General features: G+C 37.8%; 1 protein-coding gene across 5 annotated transcripts in view; it reads right to left on the reverse strand.

Annotated features, from left to right (window-relative positions):
* LOC129304798 (U-box domain-containing protein 32-like) overlaps window positions 1–17,234 on the reverse strand; it is a 70,622-nt gene extending 53,388 nt beyond the window's left edge. For 2 of the 5 annotated variants that reach the window (XM_054944632.1, XM_054944623.1), the window contains exons 1-3: window positions 15,796–15,914; window positions 15,438–15,559; window positions 882–986 (exon numbers count right to left, since the gene is read on the reverse strand). In XM_054944632.1, the coding sequence (XP_054800607.1) occupies window positions 882–986; window positions 15,438–15,504 (172 nt within the window). In that variant the 5' untranslated portion in view covers window positions 15,505–15,559; window positions 15,796–15,914. Of the gene's footprint in view, window positions 1–881; window positions 987–15,437; window positions 15,560–15,795; window positions 15,918–16,811 lie in introns of those variants that run through there. The other 3 variants (XM_054944600.1, XM_054944608.1, XM_054944616.1) reach the window with 3 other exon arrangements.
* Between the last annotated feature and the right edge of the window lie 449 nt (window positions 17,235–17,683).

Below are 17,683 nucleotides of genomic sequence, written 5' to 3' on the forward strand. Positions count from 1 at the left end.
TTTTTTTTGACCTGACACATCGGAATTCATTCATCTCAACATCTCCACTCCATTCACCAGTGTAAAAATATACCATTTCCTCACAGTTCATAATACCACATCATAAACTACTCTGACTTGACAGAAATACTCAACAATTTCTGAGTTTAAGCGGCTAAAATTCAGTGCATTTAATATGCATCAGACAATACAATCAAGAATAGAAGATGTGCATGTCATTTCTAATGTTATCAAAACTAGACCACACGAGTCAGTTCAACCAAAAAACTAGAGAACCAGTCTCAAATTCAATTCACAAGGGCCTGGAGATTATAAAGCAGCTAGGCTCATAACTGATCGAACTAGGTCCAATCCAGCATTATATGCTTTAACAAATGATCCTTTAAGTGTTGAACCAATCCAAACTTTAATTTTGCTAAAATTGCATTGGTTTGAACAAAGTGTCTCATGCCAGCATCTCATCTGTGTAGCTTGCAAGTGACGCTTACTTATATAAAAGTTTTATGTAAGAACTCTATTTTTATTTTGGCAACACTATCAACCAAGAGGATTGATCCTGATAATTTGAATATAGAAAGATGCAATTTTTACAACGAGCCAAGATGGATTGAATGGCTTGGAAGCATGGTTTTGACTTGTAATGTAATAATAAAAATTAAAAATAATATTCACATAACATACTAATTATTATATTAAATTTTTAACAAATAAATTAAATACATATGCAATATATTTAATAATTTGTGATTCAATCATGGTTGGATCATAAACCCCTAAATCAATGCGTTCATTGATCATTTGAGTTTACAGCTTTTGGCCTTCAGCTTCAGCTACAACTAACAATTATTTATGCTTCTGAAATGCATTAATTTAGCATGTACCTTGTACATATGAGGTTGCCCTTGTAAATAAACCAAATATTACAGGGTACTGATGCTTGCTCAAGTACAAGAACAGCTTTCTTCGTCTCTTCATCTGCCAGTTTACTGGAATTACAATGATTATGATTTCGTAGTCAATACTGAATCTAAGGATTCACACTTTCATAAATCTCAGCCATCAGGGCATTCTACAGAAAACTCACATAGTAACTTTTCACAAACAAAATCCAAATGGTCCATGTTAATACGATATTCTACTTAAAGAACTATTGTACATCATAATTACATTGTCATAGTTATAGGCGCCAAAGCACAAAAACTAATTGATGAGACTATATAAAAACAATCTTGTGCAATCTAAAAGACCTCATCAATTGCCAAACCCCATGGTTCTTTTTCTTACATCATTGCCAACATCTAATCTCTCAAGAAGATAAAAATTCTTTAGACAGTAATATTATCATTTGAGTAAGGAGCCTCACCTTATAGAATAAGGTTCCAATAATCTCAAACAAACAAGAAAAAAGAAGTGGCAAAGTGTTATAGATTTATAATTATGACATGTTAGTTATAGTTATACAACAACAACAACAACAACAAGCCTTTATCCCACTAGGTGGGGTCGGCTACATGGATTGCAAGACGCCATTGTGCTCTATCATTTATTAAGCTTTTAAAAATATTATTAATTAAGAGATCACGTTCAACAACTTCCAAGAGTGTTCTCTTAGGCCTTCCTCTACCTCTCTTAATCGGACTCAAAGTTATATGTTCCACTTTTCTCACTGGTGCCTCCCTTGGTCTTCTTTGTACATGCCCAAACCATCTCAACCGATTTTCTACCATTTTTTCCTCAATAGGTGCCACCCTCACTTTTTCACGTATGTGCTCATTTCGAATTTTAACTTTACGTGTATGTCCGCACATCCATCGTAACATTCTCATCTCTGCTACTCCAACTTTATGCTCTTGCTGTCCCGTTAGAGCCCAGCATTCACTACTATATAACATTGCCGGTCTGATAGCAGTACGATAAAACTTTCCTTTAAGTTTATTAGGCACCTTACGGTCACAAATAACTCCTTTAGCTTTTCTCCAATTAAACCACCCAGCTTGAATTCTATGTGAAATATCTCCACTGATTTCGCCATCATTTTGAATAATGGCTCCCAAATATGTAAACTTTTCCACTTGAGGTATAATTTGATCTCCCAATTTCACTTCCAAATTATTTTCGAATAGTCCTTTACCAAATTTACAATATAAATATTCCGTCTTACTTCTACTCAGACGAAAACCTTTCGACTCCAATGTCCTCCTCCATAACTCAAGTTTGTAATTAACCTCTTCTCTTGTCTCTGCTATAAGAACTATATCATCCGCGAAGAGCATACATTTCGGGATTTCCTCTTGAATATGTTCCGTCAAAACATTTAAAATCAAGTTGAACAAATAAGGACTCAGAGATGATCCCTGATGTAGTCCAATCTTTATAGGAAAATCCTTTGTTTGACCACTAGGCGTTCTTATACTAGTTTTTACCCCCTCATACATATCTTGTATGGCTTTAATATAAGCAATCCGTACTCCCTTTTTTTCCAACGCTTTCCAAAGCACTTCTCTTGGTATACGGTCATAAGCTTTTTCCAAATCAATAAAAACCATGTGTAGATCTTTATCTTTACAACAATACTTTTCCATTAATCCCCTTAGTAGATAAATTGCCTCTGTAGTTGATCTACCTGGCATAAAACCAAATTGATTCTCAGAAATACTTGTCTCCAATCTCAACCTGTGCTCAATTACTTTCTCCCACAATTTCATTGTGTGGCTCATGAGTTTAATCCCTCTATAGTTAGTACAATTCTAAATATCTCCTTTATTTTTATAAATAGGAATTAATGTACTTCTCCTCCACTCATCAGGCATTTTCTTGGACCGTAAAATCACATTAAATAACTTAATTAACCATCTCACCCCTTCTTCACCTAAACATTTCCATACTTCGATAGATATACAATCAGGTCCGTTGGCTCTACCATTTGCCATTTTCTTAAGAGCTTCCTTTACCTCCTTATCACGTATTTTTCGATAGAATGACAAATTTTGTTCTCCTTCACCAGTTACTAAATCCTCCAAGTTACTAGATGAATCCTCTCCATCATTGAAAAGTTTAGAAAAATAAGTCTCCCATCTATTTTTAATTTCATCATCTGTAACTAAAATTCTTCCCTCTTCATCCTTAATACACCTTACCTGTTCTAGATCTCTTGATTTTCTTTCCCTACTCTTGGCAATCTTATAAATATTTTGCTCTCCTTCCTTCGTCTCAAGGTGCTTATAAAATTCTTCAAAAGCTTTGGAACGAGCTTCACCCACAGCTCTCTTAGTTTCCTTCTTAGCCATACGGTACCTCTCCCAATTTTCCTCATTGTTACACAAATGTATGGCTTTAAAACAGTTCTTATACTTGATTTTGTCCTGTACACTATTATTCCACCACCAAGACTCCTTATCTCTCGGACCAGAACCTTTCGATTCTCCCAAAACTACTTTTGCAACCTCCCGTATCTTTTTAGCCATATCCTCCCATATGATGTTAGCACTTCCCTGAGAATCCCAAATTCCTTTATCCAAAAGATTTCGCTTGAAAATATCTTGCTTCTCACCTTTTAATTGCCACCACCTAATCTTTGGTGTTACTACTTGTCGACGTTTTTGGATTTTACTCATAATACACACATCAAGGACTAGGACCCTATGTTGTGTTGTTACAGCATCTCCGGGGATCCCCTTACAATTTTTACAAAGTTTTCTATCTGTATTCCTAACCAAAAGAAAATCAATCTGCGACCTTGAGGCTCCACTTTTGTAAGTGATGAGATGCTCATCTCTCTTCTTGAAACAAGTGTTGGCAATCTTAAAATCATACGCCAATGAGAAATCAAGAAAAGTTTGCCCTTCATTGTTTAGCTCTCCAAAACCAAAACCACCATGCACCCTCGCATACTGACCAGCTTCCCTCCCGACATGCCCATTAAAGTCTCCTCTAATAAAAATCTTTTCACTCTGTGGTATGTGTCGAATCAACCCCTCCAGATCCTCCCAAAATAATTCCTTAAGACTGGCTTCTGTCCCGACTTGCGGCGCATAAGCGCTAACAATATTAACAGTCTCACGTCCAATTATCATTTTTAAAGAAATAATTCTGTCTCCAATTCTGCTAACTTCTACAACGTTCTTCTTCCACTCCTTATCTATAATGATGCCTACTCCATTGCGTGCACTTACTTTTCCTGTGTACCAAAGTTTGAAACTTTGAATATCCATAGCTCCTTCTCCACGCCATTTTGTTTCTTGCAAGCAAAGGATATTGATTTTCCTTTGAATCATAACCCCTACAACCTCTACAGATTTACAATTTAATGTCCCAACATTCCAAGTACCAAATCTAATTTTGCTCTTATGGACTAACTTCTTTAGCCGCGTGCGTCCAGAATGACGCGCTAGCCCTTGCTCATTTAACACTACATCCGAGCGCCGATGCAGCGGCTCTAACTCACTTATCACTGTACTCGAGCCATGCAGCGCGTTACTTACGGGCAACGACCTAGCATTAACATTATAACGTCTATTGTCCATGTTCATGATAGATTCAACAAATTTTTACATTGGCTGTTGATGGCCTAACACAACCCTCCTCCTTTACCCGGGCTTGGGACCGGCTATAAACATAGGCGGAGTTATAGTTATAGTTTTATCAATTACGTGTGTTTCATTTAAATAGTTGGTTAGTTAGAATATAGCCATTTGGAAGGAATGTCTTAAGGCCTATATATACTTGGGCATTTGAGTTGTAATCTTTATCTTAGTAATCAGTCAAAACTATTCCTTATGTTCCTCAAATTCTCTCAATCTCTTCTCCTTAATCTCTCTCATTCCTCTCTGCTTCTACTAACCTTCCTGTTCTTCTCTCATCTTTCCCCCTATCTCTCCAATTTCTATCAGTCCAAAATATTCTAATGAGACCCTATTAAATAATAAACCAGAAAACAGCAAACAAGCAACAACAGAGCACAAAATAAAGGAATTCCTGAGGTTTTAGATTAATATGATATGGTGCTGAATCAGAGTTACAAGAAGGATTCCCTAATTCAGTATAAAACCCTCTTCCCTTGTTACAATGAAAATCACAGCAACTGAGATAAACCCAGCCCCTCTACTACAGAGCAACCGCTGGCTTTTGAAAGGCTAGTCCTCTCCTCCCAACTCTCAAATACCAAAATAATGACACACCCCACTTAGGAACCTCAAGCATAATTATAAACCCAAAAGACAACCCTCACGGACTCCAAAAAGAACCCTCTCCTAAGCCAGGTCAAAAGCAACTCTAAAGCAGCCTTAGTTGTGATTTTCTTGCTCCTTAATAGTTGGAGCAGTTAGGTCAACGTTCTAACTATCTGAAGGCATCTTTCCTTTTTCAGGCTTCTTCTTAGGTTTTCTTTTGTAGGTCTGGCCAGCAAAAGTAATCCTATCATATTCCTACACATCAGTGGTATCAAAACAAACGCTCCTCAACCCCTCTCCTTCATCATCAATCATGGCTCATGGTCAAGACTCAAAGTCAAAGCAAACAAACCTGACAAGAAATGGAAGATTACCTGGTCAAGATTGAAGAAAACAACAGCAAGATTAATGCTTTAGCAGAATTGGTTGATGGGCTCTCTCAACAACTCCAGTTATGGGTACAGGACCGAGAAAACCAAAGGGAAGGCAACCATCGAAACGGGCAGAACATTGATCATCACCACGAGCATGAGGACCATAGACAAAGAGATAGGTATGGGCGAAGAGAGTATAGGAGACCCACCCAGCTTACGAAAATGGAATTCCCAAAGTTTACAAGGGAAGATGCACTCGGTTGGCTCTTGAAATGTAAGCATTACTTCAAACTCAACGAGACCCCAGAAGCATCTGAGATTAAAATCACCAGTATGCCTCTTGATCCTAAAGCCTTCTAGTGGCATCAAGCATATGAAAAATCTTGGAGGGCATGCATCCGAGCTGGGACGAATACTCAAAAGAGATTAAGGATCGCTTTCGGCCTATGCACGAGACTCTGACGAGCGATCTAGCCCGTCTGAAGCAATGAGGAACTCTGGTTGACTACAACGATGAGTTTGATATGATCTTGTGTAAGCTTTGATTGCCAGAAGAATATTCAATTGACATATATCTACCGGGACTTCGAGAGGAATACAAGGGTCCAATTTGCCTTTTCAAGCCTCGAACCATGAGAGAGGCTTGGAAACTTGCCAGGATGCAAGAACTGACGATTAAGAGACAGATCAAGAAGAAGACTCAAAGCAAGAGTGGTGGGTACGTGGCACATACACTCTCAGGTACCCCACCTTTTCACCAAAACACGCGGGCACTTAATAAAAATTCTTTAACAAGCAGTAGGACCCATTCGAAAGAAAAGATCAAATCTTTATCAGCAAAAAAAAAATGCTTCTTTCAGTCAAAAATCAAGTAGAAATCCTACTAAAGTTCTTTCGACAAAAGAAGAGGCTGAATGTAGAAGTAAAAACCTATGTTTTTACTGCTATGAAAAGTTCTTCTAAGACCACAAATGTCCACAGAGACAAAAATTACAACTATATTTTATTGAGATTCAAAATACTTAGGAAGATGATTGTTAGACTGAGGAAGCTATAGAGACCGAGATAGATGAGGATCAGTTTTCCACCTCTCTGCATGCTATTAATGGAGTGGATGGTGCTTCTTCAATGAGACTCATGGGGCACTATGGCAAGAAAAAATTTCAGATCCTCATTGACAATGGTAGTACCAGTGATTTTTTGGATTTTGATGTGGCTAAAAAGCTTGGATGGTAGCCTGATGGAACAAGCATCTCTTGGGTAGAAGTGGCTAGGGGAAGAAAGCTTAAGTTTCATGGCATGTGGAAGGGCTTCAAACGAAGAATGCAGGGCTTGGAGTTTTCTTTTGATTTTAGAATTCTTGAAATACATACCTATGATTTAGTACTTGGGCTTAAATGGCTCAAAAGTATTAAAAATGCTTTTTGGGATTATGAATCTCTTTTTTTTTTTCTTGAAGGAAAAATGTGCAAGCTTCAAGCTACTCCTCCTAATGCCCTATGTGTGGTACATCTGAAGAGGTTGGAAATCAAGGATTTTCACACTGATCAAGTATTTTTGCTACAATTAATAACAAAGTAATAGGAAAGGATAGAGAGTTTTTTTGTACAAACTTGCTCAAAAGTTCCAGAAGTGATTTCTTCTACTTTACAAGAGTTTTCTGATCTCTTTAAAACACCCAAAGGGTTACCACCTTTCTGTGAAAGGCACAATCATTCTATTGTCCTTCAAGAGAGCACTAATCCTATAAGTTAAAACCTTATAGATACCCCTCATCTAAAAAAGATGTCATTTGAGGGCTTAGTGGCGGAATTATTGCAAGGGAGTTAATACAAGAAAGTTCTAGCTCATTTTCTGCTCCTATAGTCTTAGTCAAGAAGAAGGATGGAACTTGGAGGATGCGTATAGATTATAGGGAATTAAATAAGAAACAGCAAAGAATCAATACCCCATCCCTTTGGTAGAAGACCTCTTCGATAAGTTCAATGCTGCAAAATGTTTTACAAAATTAGACCTAAGGGCTAGTGTAGCAATTTACTGTGTAAAACTGTTTCATTGAACCGAAAGAGAATATACAGATATATGCAAGTGAGTGTGCAACTATCTCTCCGAGAATCATGGAGCTAGAATCAGATCTGGGTATCGCACAATATCTCCTACATAAATACTAAATTATCTCCCTAATATCTACCCGAAATATACTCATAATAATATATACAATTAATAAGTATTCGATCTGACCACACTCCCCCTCAAGTTGGAGTATAGATATTAATCATATCCAATTTGCGCATACAATTATCAAATAATGGCTTATGTAGACCCTTGGTTAACACATCAGCAACTTGGAGTCTAGTCAGTAAGTAGATGAGGCACACAACTCCTTCTTCAACCTTTTCTCTTATGAAATCTCTGTCAATCTCCACGTTCTTAGATCGTTCATGTTGAATTGGGTTTAATGCCATGCTAATTGCTGCTTTGTTATCACAGAAGAGTCTTAATGGAAACTCTACTTGGATCTGTATTTCCTCCAAGACACATCTTACCCATAATATTTCAGTGATGCCCTGAGCTAAGGCTCTCAATTCTGATTCTGCACTACTTCTTGAGACTACTCTTTGTTTTTTACTTTTCCATGTAACAAGGTTGCCTCATATGAATGAGCAATATCCTGATGTTGACCTTTTATCTTGGTCTGCTCCTCCCCAGTCCGCATCTGTATAGATCTCAATAGACCGCAGGTTTTGTTTCTTGAATAATAACCCCTTTCCAGCCGTTCCCTTCAAGTACTTCAAAATTCTATATACAGCTTCCATGTGCCTCTTTCTCAGATCACACATGTACTGGCTTGTAACGCTTATAGCAAAAGCTATATCTGGCCGAGTGTGTGAGAGATAGATTAACCTCCCCACTAATCTTTGATATCTTTCTTTGTCTATTGGTTCATTTCCTTCCTGATCCGGCTCTTCTTCTAATTCATCTTTTTCTTCCTCTATATCTTTCTTTTGTTCCTTTTTCTTCCTTTTTACTATAATGGGTATATCTACTGGTTTGCACCCCAGCATGCTTGTCTCAGTCAATAGATCCAAGATATACTTTCTTTGGGATACATAAATCCCGCGCTGTGATCTCGCAACTTCCATGCTCAAGAAACATTTTAAGTTGCCCAAATCGTTCACTTCAAATTCTTGACTTAGAGCCTCCTTTATTTTGGTTACTTCCTCTTCGTGATCACCTGTAATGATGATATCGTCAACATATACAATTATCATGCACCTTTTTCCATCCTCAGACTTCACAAACATGGTATGATCAGATAACCCCTACTTATACCCTTCAAATCTCAAAACCTTTAAAAATCTATCAAACCAAGCCCGAGGTGATTGCTTTAAATCATACAAAGATTTTTTCAATCTACACACTTTGTTGGGTTTTCCTTCATCAAAACCTGGGGGCAATGTCATGAACACTTCTTCTTTTAGATCACCATTCAGGAAAGCATTTTTAATATCCAATAGGTGCAGCTGCCAATCCATGTTTACAGCCACAGAAATCAAAATTCTGATGTTGTTAAGTTTGGCTACAGGCGCAAATGTTTCTTTGCAATCCAAACCATAGGTCTGAGTAAATCCCCTTGCCACTAATCGTGCTTTCAGCCTGTCCAGGTTACCTGCAGCATCATATTTAGGGGTAAACACCCACTTGCATCCCACAACTTTCTTCCCTTGAGGTAGCTCTACTATCTCCCAAGTGCCATTTCGTTTTAAGGCATTCATCTCCTCCATCACAGCATTCTTCCATTCTGGTATACTGAGTGCCTCATATATCTTTAGGAACCCTCACCTTATCAAGATTAGTTACAAAGGCATGATACTGGGGAGATAAAGTATGATAACTTACAAATCTTTGAATAGGATGTTGTGTGCAGGTTCTGGGTTGTTTTCTGAAGGCTATAGGCAGGTCTATATCACCAGGTTCTTCAACTTCACCGCCTCCACGTTCACATAGGGGTCTCTCACTTCCCTCAATCTCAGCTCCAGGAACCTCTATTGGCTTAGATTCTGGTTGTGCTTCAGGCATAATAGTTTCTTTATTCCTCCACATTTTTCCAGAGTAAACTGCTGGTGTCTTCTCCAGTGCACTACCTGCATTTTTATTATTCTCTGAGAGACTTTTCACTCCAGTTTCTGGCTTAGAAGGTTGGATCCTAGGCTCGGTGGGTTTTTGGACAAGGAAATTAGGATCTGTTAGTTCTGGAAGGGAGTTTTCTGGTGCTGTAAGTGTTCTTTCTGATGCTGGAAGAGATTCAGGAATTTCAGAAATGGTATCCAAAAGCTGAAAGTCATTCATGTCACTCACCCTCTCCCCCTGAATTGAGGCTTTTGGTTAGAAAGGTTCAGTTTCGACAAACGTGACATCCTTACTAATGTACAGGCATCGGGTATGAGGATCAAAGCATTTATAACCTTTTTGAGTTGATGCATAGCCCAGAAAAATACACTTCACAGCTTTTGGTTCCAATTTGTGAGAAAAATGAGTGAACAAAAGAGGTACAGCCAAAGATTTTAAGAGGGAGATTGGTGTCAAGATGGGCTATGGAATGGGACTCTTTTAATTTTTCAAGAGGTGAAACATAGGAAAGAACACGGCTAGGTAAACGATTTATTAAATAAGTTGCTGTGAGAATAGCATCTCTCCAAAAATATTTGGGAACATTATAGGTGAAGAGTAATGCCCTTGCAACTTCCAAAAGGTGTTTGTTTTTTCTCTCTGCTATACCATTTTGTTGGGGAGTGTTGGGGCATGTACTCTTATGAACAATTCCGTGTTCTTTGAGGAAAAGATTCATTAATTGATTAAAATACTCAGTTCCATTATAGGTATGAAGGACTTGAATGGTAGTATCAAATTGATTTTTGATCATTGTGTAAAATTCAGAAAACACGAATGGGACATAGGACTTGTCACGTAACAGATAGACCCAGCACATTCTAGTATGATCATCAATAAAGGTGATAAACCATTGTGTTAGAGCGATTAGGAATATGAGTAAGACCCCATAAATCACTATGAATAATTGAAAAAGAATGGGTCAACTTATATTCCACAGGTTTGAAACTAGATCTTTGATGCTTGGCCAATTCACAATCAGTACAATGGAAAAAAGGAATTTTATTTGATTGAAATTCAAGAAATAAGCGACATAAGTATTGGAAATTTGGATGACCCATTCTCCTATGCCATAACAAAAGATCTTTAAAGTCTTTTTCCTCAGATGTAGATGCAATATTGCACTGAATTCAAGACCATAGGTTACTCACGGTTGACTCGTCGAGGTAATAGAGGCCATTATGCTCCTTAGCACTCCCAATCATCTTCCCCGATAAGAAGTCCTCAAAAATACCATGAGTGCAGCAAAAATGAGCCCAACAACTTGCTTGTTTCGTTAGCTTACTAATGGATAATAAATTGCAGGCTAGATAAGGCACATGTAACACATGTTCTAATTTCATAACATCAGAATAATTACACTCCCAGTTCCTGCTATTGCTGCGAAAGACCCATTAGCTATACTAATTGTCTCATTCCCAGCACTAGGGACATATGCGTGAAACACCGTGGAGTCGAAGGTCATATAATCTGTTGCCCCAGTATCCACAATCCACTTGAAGTTGCTAGTAGTAGTGAGTAATGCACTATTACCTTTACGGGCTACAGAAGCAGTATGATTTGATTTCTGGGCTTGATCATTCTTCTGAAGCATATTGAGCATCTCAAGTAACTTACCTAGTTGCTCCTTATCAACTTGAGGCATTTGAGGTATTGGATCTGATTTGTTTGGTGGTGGGTCATTAGAGGTTTGGTACCCCTTAGCCTTTGCTTTCTGTGGCTTCCAATCAGCTGGTTTGCCATGGATGTCCCAACAAGTCTCACGAGTATGACCCACCTTTTTGCAATGGTCACACGTGCCCTTCCCTTTCAGATTCCTTTGGGTTGTATTACCACTCTGGCTTACAAGTGTGGCAGACTCTAAAAGAGTGGATGGAGTAGGGAAAGTTCCAGAGAGCATTACCTCACGTTTAGTTGCCTCACAGCGAACCTCAAAAAATACTTCCCTTGTTGATGGGAGTGGTGTACGACCCAGAATTCGTCCCCTTACGTCATCCAACGATTGGTTGAAACCAACAAGGAATTGAAATACACGTTCATTCTTAATTTGCTCTCTATAGCAAGTAGCATCAGTGCTACTTGACCATTCTACCTCTGTCATCAAATCCAGCTCTTGCCACAGAGTTTAGTTCCAACTAGAACGCAGTGACCTCACAATCTCCTTGTTGGAGTGTCCAAGTCTTTGTTTTAAGCTCGTACAGTCTCACTAAGTCTTTTCCATCAGAGTATGAATCTCGTGTGGCCTTCCAGATTTCATGAGCAGAAGAAAGAAACATGAAACTTTGCTGAATTTCTGGTATCATCGCGTTTATAAGCCACGACGATACCAATGCATTGTCTGTGTGCCATCGCAGAGCTTCTTGCGTCTCGAATTCATCAAGGACTTTAGATCAGCCATCGATAAAGCCTATATTTCCCTTGCCTCCAATCGCTAGCTTCATAGCTTGAGCCCACATGCGGTAGTTTGCTCCGTTGAGTTTGACAGTGACGATATGCATCGTTGATCCTTCGTGGTTGATAGTCAACCCAAAGAGACCACCGCCTGGCTTGCTCGGATCATTTTTTGAGGACCCATCACTCTTCGACATTGATGGAGTGTAAGTTAGGTTCAACTTGTTCTCAATGCTTTCAGAGTCGAGCTGTTCTGCGTCTAAAGTCACAGGTGACAGCTCTGATACCATGTAGCAATTTACTGTGTAAAACTGCTTCACTGAACCGAAAGCGAATATACAGATATATACAAGTGAGTGTGCGACTATCTCTCCGAGAATCATGGAGCTAGAATCAGATCTAGGTATCGCACAATATCTCCTACATAAATACTAAATTATCTCCCTGATATCTACCCGAAATATACTCATAATAATATATACAATTAATAAGTATTCAGTCTAACCACAGCTAGTTATCACCAAATTAGGATGCTGCCTCAAGATGTCATAAAAACTGCTTTTAAAACATGTAGTGGGCACTATGAGTGGCTGATTATGTCATTTGGCTTAACTAATGCCTTGGCTACATTTCAAGGGGCCATGAATAGCATATTTCGCCCTTATTTGAGAAGGTTTGTGCTAGTATTTGTTGATGATATATAGATTTATAGTGCTAATTTGGATGACCATGTGCAGCATCTCAAGGAAGTCTTTTCCATTTTGAGTAAGCATCGGTATTACGTTAAGATGAGCAAGTGTTCTTTTGCAGCAACTGAAGTGGAGTATTTGGGTCATATAATTGGGAATGGAACAGTTAAGACAGATCTGAAGAAAATTCTAGCAGTTGCTGAATGGCCTAAACCTAAGACTATGAAGCAACTCAGGGCATTTTTAGGATTGGCAAGATACTATAGAAGGTTTATCTAGGGCTATAAAGCTCTAGCAAAGCCACTAACTCGTCTTCTTAAGAAGGATGGGTTCAAATGGTCAGATTTGGCTTTTGAAGCATTTAACAATCTTAAGAAGGTATTAACATCAGCACCTATCCTTTCTCTTCCTCATTTCACTAAAGAATTTGTTGTCGAGGCAGATGCATGTAGTTTTGGCATGGGGGCTATTCTAATGCAGCAAGGGCAGCCAATTGCATACTTTAGCAAAGGTTTAGCTGAAAGACACCAGCAACTTTCTATATATGAAAAAGAATTAATGGCTGTGGTGTTAGCTGTCCTTCATTGGCATCAATATCTTGAAAGGAAGCGATTTATAATCAGGTATGACCAACTAAGCCTGAAATATTTGCTCGGACAGAAGTTAAAGACTTCATTTTAGATGTTTTGGGCTGCAAAATTAGCTGGGTTTGATTATGAGATACAATATAAGAAGGGGAATAATAATTCAATAGTTGATGCTCTTTCTAGAATACCCAAACAACAGATGATGCTGCAAATGGTTTTAGACACTTCTCCTCCTGAATGACTGGACAAAATCAAGGGAAATTGGGGAAGTGATGCTGTGGTTACAAAAATTCATAAGAAAACTCAAGAAAATAGTGGTATTTGGGGGCATTTTTCTTGGGATGGAGAATTGTTGAGAAGGAAGGGAAAGTTGGTGATCGAAAATGATCCTATTTTGAGACAGCAAATTTTAGAATGGTTGCACTCTAATCCTCAAGGAGGGTATTCTGGAATTCAGGCCATTTACCACAAAATTAAGGCATTATTTTGGTGGAAAAAACTGATTAATGATGTGATGGATTTTATCAAACAATGTGATACATGTGCTCATTGTAAGTATATGAGGCTATTGCTCCTCCTAGGCTGTTGTAACCTCTTCCAATTCCAAGTCAAGTTTGGAAAGGTATTACTATAGATTTTATTGAAGGACTCCCTAAATCTCATGGTAAGGATACAATTTGGGTGTTAATTGATAGAATGAGTAAGTATGCCCATTTTATACCTCTTAATCACCCTTATTATGCTGCTTCTTTAGCACAGCTTTTTATGGATCATATTTACAAACTTCATGGTGCTTCTGCTGAAATAATTAGTGATCGTGACCCAATTTTTGTGAGTACTTTTTGGAAAGAATATTTGCAGATTTTAGGGGTCAAACAACTTTCTACAGCCTATTACCTGCAAACAGATGGGCAATCAAAAGATTTAAACAAATGTTTGGAGACTTAGTTGAGATGCATGTGTTGGGAACAACCAAAGGATTGGAGAAAGTGGATTTCCCAAGCTGAATGGTGGTACAACACCACATTTCATACAGCTACTAAAGCAACACCACATGAACTTTTGTATGTCAAAAAGCTCCTATTCACTATCCTTATTTGCCTCATAGTTTTGCTTTGGATGTTTTAGACTGGTCTTTTTCAGCAAGAGAAGCTGTAATGGATGTTTTAAAGCATCACCTTCATTGGGCAGCCAATTTGACGAAACAGAATGCTGATTCACATAGAACAGATCGTGAGTTTGCTATTGGTCAGTGGGTTTTTCTCAAGCTACAACCATATAGGCAAATTTCTGCAGCCTCTAGAAGCATTCAAAAATTGGCTCCTCGATATTTTGGTCCCTACAAGGTTATTGACAGAGTTGGTGCAGTGGCTTACAAATTAGAATTGCCACCTGAATCTAGAATACATCCAACCTTTTATATGTCTCTATTAAGCTATGTCCTGACCCTAAGTGAAGTAAAGGCATCCTCCCCTTGATTGGCCAGAAATACCACCAGCTTTAAAGCCTGAATGTATTTTATAGAAGAGAATTGGTCAAAAAAGAAGGAGGATTGTTACTGAAATTTTGATCAAGTGGAAGCAATTGCCAGATGAAGAAGCACCTTGGATGGTTTTGCATCAATTCCAGCAAAAATTTCCCCAATTTGTAATCACTGATCCTTGAGGACAAGGATCTTTTTGATGGGGTGTTGTCATAGATTTATAATTATGACATGTTAGTTATAGTTATAGTTTTATCACTTACGTGTGTTTCATTTAAATAGTTGGTTAGTTAGAATATAGCCATTGGGAAGGAATGTCTTTTGAGTTGTAATCTTTATCTTAGTGATCAGTCAAAAGTATTCCTTACGTTCCTCAAATTCTCTCAATCCCTTCTCCTTAATCTCTCTCATTCCTCTCTGCTTCTACCTACCTTCCTGTTCTTCTCTCATCTTTCCCCCTATCTCTCTCTAATTTCTATCAGTCCAAAATATTCCTACACATCACAAAGTATTGTTATAAAATATGAGAACATTAAAATAAATAAAGCTAAAAGAAAAGGTATTCACAACTGTACCCTGACTGATATCCTTCTCCTGCAGCTCCCATGACAAGCCATCTGATATTGTGCTGAGCAATGGCATGTTCAATTCCTTTCTCAATACTATCCATTTCAATCAACATTTTATTGGCCTCTACCTAGAGATATATGTTAAAGTGTAAACAAGAATCTACAATGATGCGTTGATAAATAGAATGGGCAATTTCAAGATTGAACATTTGAGCTTGAATGCTGAGTTAATGCTTTGAAAAAATCACAACTAATTGGCTTAATAATAGACCATGTAGTTATTACAACTAAACCACATAATCGGTACTGGAATAGCCTCTAATTTGTTGGTCAAAATGAAAGTATCACTAATGAAGTATATTACCCCTTCCAGGGTAAGAGTGAGAAGATATTGATCTAAAAGTTCATGCACTTGTTGCCTTTCCTGTTCCTGGAATGCCTTTATTTTATTTCCTTCTGGTTCAATCCCGTTGGGTTTAGCATCTGCTGTACACAGGTACAAATGTGGAGAAGTTAGTTACATGCCACAAAGTTAACTGGAAGGAAAATGGCAAGAACAAAACGAGTGAGATATAAAGTAGCTATACCAAAATTTGCAATAAAAGCTGAAACCAAATTGAAAATAATTCTTTCAAATCATTCCTTTTCCCCTTTTCATCCTTGTATTTAAGGGAGTTGTGCACTATGGCAAAACTAACATTCATGTTCTATGTAACATCAATCTCGGCTGATTTATTGGAACTTGGAAGAGGAAAACAACTCTCTGATAGAACTATTTTGGTTCTTTTTAGTTGTCCTCAAGATTTCCATGCATCTCGCGTTTTTATTTCAACAAACACCTAAGAAAAATTCTAAGCAAACTGTTCTCTTAAAACCTTGAGAAGGTAGAGATGAGAACTAAGATTCAACATCAAATAATTTATTTCACAAAATTCCGATTTGGTATGAATGCTCATTCCTTTATTTATCAGCAAGGTGTTTAGAAACGGATTAAAAGGTCCAACAGGCATACAATCCAACCGAAAAACAGAGTCTCAAACCTGGCACAAGTCAGCAGTTTTTTTTTTTTTTTTTAAATACAAGTTAGCAGCCAGCCAAGAGTCACACGTTGAATTCTCATCTCAACATTGAAATCTCATTTCATGGTATAACACAGACAAGCCCAAAAAAAAAACGTTTGCCAGCAAGAAAATTTCACCTAAAGCAGTAGTTTTCATTAATTTGAGCGGTGATCCAAGAATTCATTCATCTCAAACATTGGGTGAGTAGAAAAGCAAAAACACGCAAGCAATATAGAAAAACAAAATCAGAAAGAAAGACCCGAAATTCTATTCTCCTTCTCTCCACTTGCAAGATGTCATAAACCAGTCAAAGACTCACTCAAAGAATATATACGCTCAGGCCGATGAACATGAAGCACGCATATCTTCTTTTTGGCACAATTATCCAATGCCCAGTGCAGAAGCTGTTGGCTCTTCTCTATGTTCTTCCCCACTGCAACATATACAGTCTCTTCCAATCCAACATCCTCCACGCGCTCTCCTTCAATCACTTCAGTGCTTCCCATACTAGATAAAAGGAGTTCGATTACTCTCTAGATGATTCCATCACAGCGATTCCGAGTCGCAACCGAGTAATTGGATGGATACGGGGCAAAATGTCAATAGAGGAGAAGAGAGTGGAAGGTTGATGTCATCTAAGTTTGTGAAGTTTTTTATTTGCTTTACATAGTGGGCCATCGGTAGGTAATCTGTCCCAGGACTCTCCATGGGCGTGCTTCAACGCGAAACAAGACCCAATGACTCGCAATTGGTCATCTAGCCCCCGAAGTCCAGTGAAGACTTCCACCAAGCTAGATTATAATATTTTATAGCTCGCACGGTCCCGCGTCAAAATATGCCAAAGGAAAAGAACGGTGACAATGACAAATAAATCTAATAAAACATGTAAATCATAAATAACAATCATGAAATGAAGTAATTATTTTGAAGTGCCCAAGAGTTAATACATAAAAATTTTTGATGATATTATGACATGATTATGACCCTAGGATAAAAAATAAAAAATAAAAAATAGAGTTGTTATTTTTATAATGAGAGTAAAATTGTTAATATAATAAGTGTATGTATTATTTGCATTTTTTATATCAACAGCTTCCATTTAGATATTAATGATACAATTGATCATAAATTTAGTTTAGTCATGCAATAATGACTACACTTCTTCTTCTTGTATTTATTAAACAAAACAAA

Source organism: Prosopis cineraria, unplaced genomic scaffold (assembly GCF_029017545.1).
Source record: "Prosopis cineraria cultivar Desert tree isolate PC_DT_omini unplaced genomic scaffold, ASM2901754v1 PC1, whole genome shotgun sequence".
Taxonomy (NCBI): Eukaryota; Viridiplantae; Streptophyta; class Magnoliopsida; order Fabales; family Fabaceae; genus Prosopis; species Prosopis cineraria.